This window comes from Sus scrofa, chromosome 1 (genome assembly GCF_054392235.1).
Source record: "Sus scrofa isolate SSC_HxYL_T2T_F1_AM1 chromosome 1, Sscrofa_HxYL_maternal_Yorkshire_Landrace_v2.0, whole genome shotgun sequence".
Taxonomy (NCBI): Eukaryota; Metazoa; Chordata; class Mammalia; order Artiodactyla; family Suidae; genus Sus; species Sus scrofa.
Window position 1 is genome coordinate 75596830 of NC_139383.1, and position 11122 is coordinate 75607951.

The 11122-nt window shown below is 41.0% G+C and overlaps 1 protein-coding gene across 24 annotated transcripts in view; it reads left to right on the forward strand.

Moving 5' to 3' along the window:
* Positions 1 to 10174, forward strand: part of CCDC162 (coiled-coil domain-containing protein 162) — a 204536-nt gene extending 194362 nt beyond the window's left edge. For 14 of the 24 annotated variants that reach the window (XM_021090827.2, XM_021090829.2, XM_084961889.1 and 11 more), the window contains 3 exons: positions 843 to 963; positions 8169 to 8296; positions 9981 to 10174. In XM_021090827.2, coding sequence (XP_020946486.2) covers positions 843 to 963; positions 8169 to 8296; positions 9981 to 10106 — 375 coding nt within the window. In that variant the 3' untranslated portion in view covers positions 10107 to 10174. Of the gene's footprint in view, positions 1 to 827; positions 964 to 8168; positions 8297 to 9980 lie in introns of all 24 variants that reach the window. The other 10 variants (XM_021090803.2, XM_021090835.2, XM_021090816.2 and 7 more) reach the window with 2 other exon arrangements.
* Positions 10175 to 11122: the final 948 nt, after the last annotated feature.

The following is an 11122-nucleotide window of genomic DNA, read 5'->3' on the forward strand; positions in this document are numbered from 1 at the left end:
CAACCCCAGATCCTTAACCCACTGAGCAAGGCCAGGGATCAAACCCGCCACCTCATGAATCCTAGTTGGGTTCATTAACAGCTGAGCCACAAAGGGAACTCCAAGATTCTGTTTTCAAGTAAGGTCGTATCTTGAGATTCCAAGTAAACATGACTTTGTGAGGGACATTATTTAACCCATCACACTATTACTTTTCGCATAAGTAAAAGCAGTTGGAGATGATAAAAATAAATTTGAAAAGAAAAATGCCTGTCATCTGTGCAGATGAGGTGTGCTTTGGACCCCGCAACTCTGGGTCAGCAGTGCCAGCCAGGGGAGAACAAATACCAAGTTTGCCTGCAGGTGTGGGACTTAAGTCAGGCCTGGAGATGGTGCTCAGGGCACATTCCCCACAGGTGATGAGCTGAGAAGAGATCAGGAGAGATCAAGTCTCTGCTTGAAGCCATCTGGAGGCTCCTCCAGGTCTTGGGGTAGATGTGTGGCTTGGCCTACAAGGTCCTCTGTGAACTGGGTCCTCCCCACTCATACCTTCCCCTCTGGTGAAATAAACATAAAAGATACAACTTTTGTGAGTAAACTTCTGGCCCTTCTAAGATAATAAAGGGTTCCAAGGGCTGCCTCTGTTCCTCTTTAAGTTCTTGGCCTTCCTGGAACTCTTGATTTTCAGAAGGCTGAGTTCAGCCTGACCAAGATTTCATGAAGACTTGTGTTCCTGGGGCAGCCTGGGACCCACTCTCTCCCTGAGAATCTCCCCTGCCCCCGCCCTGCCCCTCCTAGTGAAGTGTCGGAACAAAAGTGTGCACCAAAAAGCACCTCTGCTTCCCAAGCCCTTTTCCTCTCAGATGAGAAGCCGGCTTGCCCAGGAGCGCAGCGTGAAGCTTGATGCTTTCCAGCGGGTAGAAGAGCTACAAAGTCAGCTTAATGACGCTAAGCAATCGTCCATACCGAGCAGCTTGCCAGGCGGTAAGGATACCTACCCCCTTTCTGGGTAGAGTAAGCTCCCAGGCTCCCTAGGTCAGAACCGAAGGACAGTGTCCAAAACTAACAATTACAATCCAGTGGTTATTGAGTGAGAGCTCCGTGTTTGTTGAATGAATGAAGACTATTTCATTCTCATTTGCAGTCAGAAAATTTTACTTTAGTTCACCTTGGAGTGCTGACCTGCTATATTAAAATGTTTCAATCATAAGAACTGGTTCCAAGTGTAATATGTCACCTAAAGAAGAGTGGGTTCCTTCACTGCATTTTGAAGTATCTCAACACCTTGCAACTACAGAGGAGTGGAATTTGCTACCCTAAAATATGTCTCTTTGGCATAAGCTGGTTGTTTTTTGAGAAAAAGCAGACATGGGCAAACCAAGAAGGAGTTACCCTTTTAAAGAAACATTTACATTTGTAAAGTGTCTGCCTCTTTAGTACCAGGAAGAGGAGGATTATCAAGTCTCTAGAAATGTATTTATGGAAAAGATGAATGTGTATAACAGTGTTACCCTTGTTTGTGTGCTTTTCCTGGTAACCTCTCGTAGCTGACCTCCCCACAACCTCAGCATCCTCTTCTGTCTTTAGCTGAGGATGGTATTATAAGGTGAGGGCTTCAGTAATGTTGGCAAGTGACTCAGTTTCCCTGGCTCTCTCCCATGTATACATGTTATTAAACTTTCGTTTGATTTTCTCCTGTAAACCCATCTCAAATCGATTCAGTTCTTAGACCATCCAGAAGAATCTAGAAGGTAGAGGAAATTTTATTCCTCTCCAACAGGACATAATGACCACATTTCTCAGATCTTATTCATAAAGTACATTATGATTCTTGGGTCCCGGGGGCTTGAGGAGTCCTATGGACAAGCCATCAAAATGGCACCCTGGACGATGCAGCCAGCAAGCACCAATGGAGCAGAGGCCAGGCCCCAGGACATCGCTGAACTAGCTTCCTCCCTTATAAGATGAGGACTAAATAAATTCCAAGTTCTCTTCTATATCTGACTATCAAAAATATCACTCAGTATCAGTAACCACGATCAGCCTTTTGTGGAGATCAGACAAGCCTCTTCTTTCTGTCCTGGTGTTTGAGGGTATGGACTTTGGAATAAGACAGCCAAAGTTCAGTTCCTGCCTCTGTCTCTGCTAGCTGTATGACCTTGGGCAGGTAAATTCACCTCTCTGTAAAATACCCACATCAAAGGTGTATTCTGAGGACTCTATGAAACAATGAGTGTCTGCCAGAGTATAGTAGCACTAGGTTGATTATTACACTTTCATATATGTACGTCTTCCTGTATCTGTGTTTCCTTTTGGCTACTTAACCAGTGTGATCGATATGAGAAAACACTGTAAGAAGCGGAAAGATCATTTTCGAAGATCAAGCAGGAGTTCCTGTCATGGCTCAGCAGTAACAAACCCAACTAGTATCCATGAGGATGTGGGTTCGATCCCTGGCCTTGCTCAGTGGGCTAAGGATTCAGTGTTGTCTTGAGCTGCAGTGTAGGTCACAGACATGGCTCGGATCTGGCATTTCTGTGGCAGTGGCTGGCAGCTGCAGCTCTGATTTGACTCCTAGCCTGGGAACTTCCATATGCCTCAGGTGAAGCCCTAAAAAGACAAAAAAGAAAAGATCAAGCAGGCATAAATCAAGATGTTTTGGGTTTTCTAAGAATAAGGCTGTGCTCGTTGAAAAGCCCAAGAGTACTCTTCCCTGCCTGGGACTGCTGCCTGGGCCCTAACAGCAGGGCTGGCACTCCCCATGCCACCCTAGGTCCAAAGAGGAAGAGTATAAAGAGCACCCCAGGGCCCTATATTGATCACTGACCCTGAGTGGCTCTGTACCTTCACTCTCCTTGCCACACTGCCTGGGATTTTCCCCTCTGCCTCCAGCCCAGGCAAGCATCTTTTTCTGAGTTAACATGTGCTATCAGACTGCCATCTGTGTCCTCTAAGACCTGCACATTTACAAAGAAGGACTGGGGTGGAGTGGGTGGAGGGACCCTAATTTCTAGGACTGAGGACATGGCAGGAGTAAAAGAGAAGTCCGTTTCAGGAAGTAGAGGTAGAAGTTACTCTCAGGTCTCAGCTCCCATCCATCCCCTTTTACAGTGACTGGAGGGGGTTCAGGATTTACAACCTGAAAATCACAGGGTGAAGGTTTTGTTTGTTTGTTTTGTTTTGTTTTGGCTGCCCTGTGACATATAGAGTTCCCGGGCCAGGGATCAGATGCAAGCCACTGTTGTGACCCATCCCACAGCTGTGGCAACACTGGATCCCCAACCCACTGAGCTGGGCCAGGGGTCAAATTTTCATCCCAGCGCTTCAGAGATACCACCGATCCCATTGCACTACACCGGGAACTGCACAAGTTAAGTTTTATTTGGGGAGCTTACTGAGGGTGATAGCCCAGGAGATAGCCTCTCAGATAGGTCCTAGGAGCTGCTCTGAAGAGCTAAGGGATGTCTTTTCATTTTGTTTAGCGTTTCTTTTGCTGTGCAGAAACTTTTCAGTTTAAATAAGTCCCATTTGTTTATTTTTGTTTTTATTGTCATTACTCTAGGAGGTGGATCTGAGATGTTGCTGTCATTTATGTCAGAGAGTGTTTGGCCTATGTTTTCCTCTAAGAGTTTTATAGTATCTGGGCTTATATCTAGGTCTTTAATCCATGTTGAGTTTATTTTTGTGTGTGGTGTTAGGAAGTGTTCTAATTTTATTCTTTTTCATGTGGCTGTCCAGTTTTCCCAGCACCACTTACTGAATGAGCTGTCTTTTCTCCACTGTATATTCTTGCCTCCTTTGTCATAGATTAGTTGACTGTAGGTGGGTGGGTTTAATTCTGGGCTATCTATCCTGTTCCACTGATCTATATTTCTGTCTTTGTGCCAGTACCATATGGTTTTGATGACTGTTGCTTTGTAGTATAGTCTGAAGTCTGGGAGCCTGATTCGTCCACCTCCATTTTTCTTTTTCAGGATGTCTTTAGCTATTCTGGGTCTTTTGTGCTTCCAAACAAACTTTAAAATATTTTGTTTGAGTTCTGTGAAAAATGTCCTTGGTAATTTGATGGGGAGTGCATTGAATCTGTAGATTGCCTTGGGTAGTATAGTCATTTTGATAATATTGACTCTTCCAGTCCAAGAGCATGGTGTGTCTTTCCATCTGTTTGTGTCATTTTTGATTTCCTTCGTCAGAGTCTTATATACAGACCCACAGACTTTGAAAAACTTATGGTTTCCAAATGAGACAGGTTGGGGGATGCACTGAGGGTTTGGGAAATGCTATAAAATTTGGTTGTGATGATCGCTGTACAACTATACATGCAATAAAATTCATTGAGAAAAAAAAAAAAAGAAAGCTAAGGGAGGAGCCAGGATGTACAGGGGGTTTTGTTGAAAAACAAACCAAGTAGTCAAAAGTCAAAGGATTACTGCTAATCACAAAAAAACAGATATCTCAAGTTAATGACCTTCATGTGCTTTTGTGTGTATGGGAAGATGCAAGAGTCTGGGCTCACTGAAATTACTCCTTAGATATTCATCTTAGCTATCTAGGGCCAGCATCCAAAGCACAGAATGTTTCCTGTTTTCTCCATCCTGAATTCCCCTTAGGGCGCACCACTGTGGGGGTGGGGGGCAGAGGTGCAGTAGCTGCGGGCTTGTTGGCAGGCAACATTCTTCATTTACGAAACAGCAGGCAGCATTCTCTCCACAGTGTAGATGCATCAGAGGTCATACCTATCTATTTGGTACCAACTGAGCAGTCCAAGGGGATAGCCAGATATCACCTATGCTATTAGTGCTAAAATGTAAAAGTCAGCTGTTACCTACCAGTCCTTTCTCAGCTGTTATTCAGCCAGAAGCTTGAGGAGACCCAGGTCTCCTTTCTGTAGAGGTGGTCACAGCAGCCTTCTGGCTCCCCAGCCAAAGCACAGTTAAGGGGCAAGGTCTCTTTGAGTAGCATAACACAGATCCCACTTAGGATCTTGTAACTCCTGAGAAATTACAATTTGTTCTAATGCAGTTGTTCTCAAAATGCTTAAGGAAAAAATGAAATCAGCTGGCTCACAAAACAAATATTTAGATGTGGACTGGCTTAAGTTGGTTGATCAAAGTTTTTTGTTTTTGTTTATTTTATTAAATTATAGTTGATTTACAATGTGTTAGTTTTGGGTGTACATCAAAGTGATATATATATATGTGTATATATATATATTCTTTTTTGTATTCTTTTCTGTTATACTTTATTACAAGATATTGACTATGGTTCCCAATGCTATATAGTAGAACCTTGTGTTTTATCTATTTTATATACAGTAGTTTGTATATACTAATCCCAAACTCCTAATTTACCCCACCCCACCACTGTTTTCTTTTGGTAATTTTAAGTTTGTTTTCTATGTCTGCACATCTGTTTTTAAATAAGTTCACTTGTTTCATATTTCATATTCCACATGTAAATGATATCATATGATATATGTCTTTGACTTACTTCACTTAATATGATGATCTTTAGGTCCATCCATGTTGCTGAAAATGGCATTATTTCATTCTTTTTTATGGCTAATATGCCATTGTATACACAGACACACACACATGTACACACACCACATCTTTATCCATTCATTTATCCTTGGACACTTAGGTTGTTCACATGTCTCGGCTATTGTAAATAGTGACTCTATGAACACTGGAGTACACTTTTTTTTTTTTGTCTTTTTAGGGCCACACCTGCAGCATATGGAGGTTCCCAGGCTAGGGGTCCAATTGGAGCTGTAGCCACCAGCCTATGCCAGAGCCACAGCAACTCAGGATTTGAGCCGAATCTGCAACCTACACCACAGCTCAGGGCAACACCAGATCCTTAACCCACTGAGTAAGGCCAGGGATCAAACCCAAGTCCTCATGGATGCTAGTTGGGTTTGTTAACCGTGGAGCCATGACGGGAACCCCCATAAATCTTTTCAAATTAGAATTTTCTCTGGATATATGCCTGGAGTGGGATTGCTATCTCATATGGTAACTCTATATTTAGTTTTTTAGGGATCCTCCATACTGTCCTCCATAGTGGTTATACCAATTTACATTCTAATGGTGTAGGAGGGTTCCTTTTCTCCACACCCTCTCCAGCATTTATTTTTTGTAGATTTCTTTGATCATGGCCATTCTGACTCATGTGTGATGATATCTCATTGTAGTTTTAATTTGCATTTTTCTAATATTAGCATTGTTGAGCATCTTTTTATGTTCCTCTTGGCCATCTGTATCACTTCTTTGGAGAAATGTCTATTTAGATCTTCTGCCCATTTTTTGATTGGGTTGTTTGTTTTTTTGTTGTTGAGTTGTATGAGCGATTTGTATATTTTGGAAATTAAGCCCTTCTTGGTCACACTGTTTGCAAAGATTTCCTCCCATTCTGTGGGGTTTTTTTTCTTTTTGTTTATGGTTTCCTTTGCTGTGCAAAACCTTATAGATTTGATTAGGTTCCATTTGTTTATCTTTGCTTTTATTTCTATTGCCTTAGGAGACTGGTATGATGTCAGAGAATGTTTTGCCTCTGTTCTTTTCTAGGAATTTTACAGTGTCATGTCTTATGTTTAAGTCTTTTAAGCCACTTTGAGTTTATTTTTGTGTATGGTGTGAGGGTGTGTTCTAACTTCATTGATTTACATGTGGCTGTCCAGCTTTCCCAACACCTCTTTTCTTCATTTTATATTCTTGACTCCTTTGTCAAAGATTAATTAAACATAGGTGCACAGGTTTATTTCTGGGCTATTCTCTTCCATTGAGCCATAAGGGCTTGATCAAGGTTTGAACTTTTCTTTAAGGACTGATTTATCTCTGCATCTCTGGCCCTGAGTTGCTGGGAGCAGACGGCAAGTGGAGCCCCTTGGGAAGCAAGATGGCTGCCACCCCCATAGCATCCATCCTCTGTTCACACTCGCATGGCAAGAGTGGGATGTGGAGGGGACAATTAAAAGAATTGAGCTCTGACTGGGCTGTGTTCAAATTGACCAATTTTGAACAAATCACTGAAGCCAGATACTGAGATTCCTAGCGGGCTTAAGCCCAGCTCTCATGTTTTCCCCTAGAGCTGAGGGTAGGGTCAGTTCACTCCCCCTCTTCACAGCAACCGTTTTATTATTTTTAAATTGAAGCATAGTTGATTTACAATATCATTTTTGTCTCAGGCTTTATATAACATAATGATTCAATATTTTTATTGGTTATAACCCATTTAAAGTTATTATAACACAGCAACTATTGAAATCTTCCTGGTCTCTTCAGACCTGAAGACACTGTCCTCCTCCCCCATCAGACGGGAACTCCCTGTACTTCTTGTTCCCGGGCCACCTACATCTAGACTCAGCTACTTCTCCGTCCCACCTGTTGACATGGAAAACATGCCCCTTTTCCTCCTCTGTGGGACAATCACCGTGAACAGCATCCCATAGGCTCCTGTCTTCTCAGGAGCCCTGAGCTAATCTTCATCTGCTTCCTCTTTACACACTCATATTTCCCACACATCTATCCTTCTGATCATGTACCCAGCAATGACTTGAGCTTTTATGTGCCATCATCATAAAATCTACCATGAAATTAACATCTGACCCATTGCTTGGGACAGAAATCTGAGAGCTATTCTTTTTCACCCTGCAAATCCAGTTAATTACAAAGTCCTAACAAAGTGAGTATCTGTCTACTTCTACCCACAAGTGCAAGTAACTCATCATCTCTTTCTCTTTCACTTGGTCATGTGACACTCAGGCAAAAGACTCCATCCAGGTTTTGTGACATCGTCACTCACAATTGATGAAACTTTATTGGATGCCCAGTTTTATTTTTTTAATTAAATTTAAAAAAAAATTTTTTTTCCAGGGCCGCAGGTGCAGCATATGAAAGTCCCCAGGCGAGGGCTCGAATCAGCCTACACCACAGCCATAGCAACGCAGGATCCAAGCTGCATCTGTGACCTACACCACAGCTCACAGCAAGGCCGGATTCCCCAACCCACTGAGTGAGGCCAGGGAGCAAACCCACATCCTCATGGTTACTAGTCAGATTCATTTCCACTGTGCCACAACAGGGACTCCAAGATGCCCATTTTTAAGCTATGAAATTTTATGAATTAAATTTAGGCCTGTACATTGCAACAAAAGATATAATTTAACTTTGTTTTTCACATTATAGGTTTTATATCTCAGGCTCACTATTCCCTAAGTTCTGCTTCCACATCATCCAGATACTCCCAGCAACACCGTTTAAAGACTCATCTCAAGACGAGTGAAATAACAAGAAAGATCCAAAGGCCAAAGACAGTAAGTAATGATAAATTTGATTATGTATATGAAACAATGAAAATGTAAATGTGAAATTATGGATTTAGAGTCATTTCAAACTTACATTAAAAAATTGTATATCAGGATCTTATCTCAGTGGTTGAGTCTTAGGAAATAAAATTCTAGATTACTCACAGAGGGAATTTGTCCATGAATTGTTGCTGAATCAGTGTAGTTTTGTTTTTTTAAAATAATTCAATGAATTTTATTGTATTTATAGTTCTACAACCATCATCACAACCTAATTTTAGGACATTTCCATCCCAAACCCCCAGTCCACCTCTCCCTCAAGATCAGTGTGTTTATGTGGGAAGGCCCGAAGCTTCCTATTCTGCCAGAGATTTATATATTTAATCAACACATTTAAAAATTCCTCCTCTCTTACCTTGAGAAAAATTAAGAGGGAAAATTTAATCAGTTTGTCAGAGAAAACATGCCATCCTATGTCCTCTTTTGAAGGAGTAAATTCTGAAGCTGATGATCTAGTTATTAGACCAAAAGTTTGTTTGCATTATTTCTAAACATACAGCCTTAATTATTAAGGACCACATTATTAATGCCCACCTTTTGTTTGACCCACCAATCTCTGTGCAGTTATCTTTCACCAAAAGGTGAAAGTCTACTCTATTTGTTTCTGCAAAGCTCTTTCCAAAGGACCACAAGGACTCTTTAAGATTCACTCCATCCCTTGGAGTTCCCATCGTGGCGTAGTGGTTAATGAATCCGACTAGGAACTATGAGGTTCAATCCCTGGCCTTGCTCAGTGGGTTAACGATCTGGCGTTGCCGTGAACTGTGGTGTAGGTCACAGATGCGTCTTGGATCCCGCATTGCTGTGGCTCTTGCTTAGGCTGGCAGCTACAGCTCCGATTCAACCCCTAGCCTGGGAACCTCCATATGCTGCGGGAGTGGCCCAAGAAATGGCAAAAAGGCAAAAAAAAAAAAAAAAAAAAAGATTCACTCCATCCCTGTTTCACTCCCTGAAGCCAATGTTCCTGCTGTGGGGCAGGTTTCTGATCACAACTCCCAGGGCTGAGAAGGCTGAGAAGTAGCTAAGTACATTAGTGGAGATCCACTAGCTTTCATAGATTTAGAAGGGTGGTGGTCAAAGACTAGTTGGCCACATGGCCCTACTAAATAAATAAAACCTTACACATAAGAAAGTATCCTGTTGACCCATTGGCTTTTGTACAGAATAGAGACCCTAAGCAAAAAGCCTGAGGTCGAGGAGAGCCACAAAATTAGCTGGAAGCTTTTCAAATCTAAGGTCTGACTTCTTAAGCAGGGCCTATGAGACAAGTCAGACAAATATAGATTAAGAGGGATTTATACATGGCTGGGATATAAGAACATTGATGATTTATTTTTAAGCACTCTACTAACACAAATAATCAAATATTAAGGAATTTATTGATTACTTCAAATATGAGATATCTTTCCTTCCTTAGCTGGAAATGGCTTTCCACTGATGGATTCATTCTTGATCAGTTCTCTTTATAACTGTAGGCAAATTGTGTACAAGAAGCTCACATTAAATGACCTAACCCAGACTGAACCAATGATCTTAGTCTCATTAGTAACAATGACTTGTAATGATGGTGTAACAATAATTATTCATCATATTTTTTAAAAGTTCTAATATCTACCTAATATTTATATTGCAGGTGCCTATTAAACACAAAAAAAGAACTGACCATGTCTTCTTACCCAATGTGGCAGAAAATGTTCAACTTACAGCTTTTCAAGTTAAAACAGCTCCCTCTAGAATCCCATTCAGACCTGATTGGTAATCATATATCCTTTTCCCAAGCTTTATTTCTATGAGCATTTGAATGAATAAAAATGATTCTAAATTCCATCAAGGCTTTCATCAAAATTTTACTATCAGTACTGTGAAGACAGTATGGAAGGACTAAGATGATTCCATGTTGAAAGTCCCAAGTAAAGTAGGGTTTGGCCCTAAATTTTAAAACATTAGAATTGATTTGCATTTCTGCAACCTAGGCCTTGCAGGTCAACCAGCAGCTTCTTAATATGGGTTCTAGTGTTACTGATTAGGTGAGAGAGCCAGGAGAGAGGGAACTGCTGTCAGACAGTACTTACAAGTGAAAAACCAGAACAGAGATTAATCCAAATAAAGTTCAAAGCACTTATTTCTATTTGTTTCACTTAAGAACGCCATTCTCTCGTTAACAGTCTTTTCATCCTTCCTAACAAAGAGCAAATACCCTTTTCAGATTTCTATAAAGTCCTAATCCCTGTCTTTTTGTTCAGACAAGAAAAATCTGTCTTTGTGGCTCAGTGGAAATAAACCCAACTAGTATCCATGAGGATTTGGGTTCGATCCCTGGCCCCACTCAGTGGATTAAGGATCCGGAGTTTCTGTGAAATGTGGTGTAAACCGCAGACATGGCTTGATTCTAGTGTTGCTAATGGCTGTGCTGTAGGCCGGCAGCTGTAGCTCCAATTTGACCCCTGGTCTGGGAACCCATAGGTAAGGCCCTGGGAAAAAAAAAAAAAAAGAAAATCTATTTTGGATAAAGGAATAAATAAACAGATGAATGTAACAGAAGAAACCAGAGAAGCATATTTATATACATAAATTTATATATGACATGTGTAGCTTTTCAAATTAAGGAAAAGGATGGGTCTATTTGAATTAGATTAAATCATCACTTTATACACATTGAATGCTGAATGGATTAAATATCTAAATAAGTGCACACGTGCACATGCAGAAATATTTCTGAAATAGGACATAAAAAAATAAAGATTGATGACTTTGATATTAAAACAAAAAATTCAA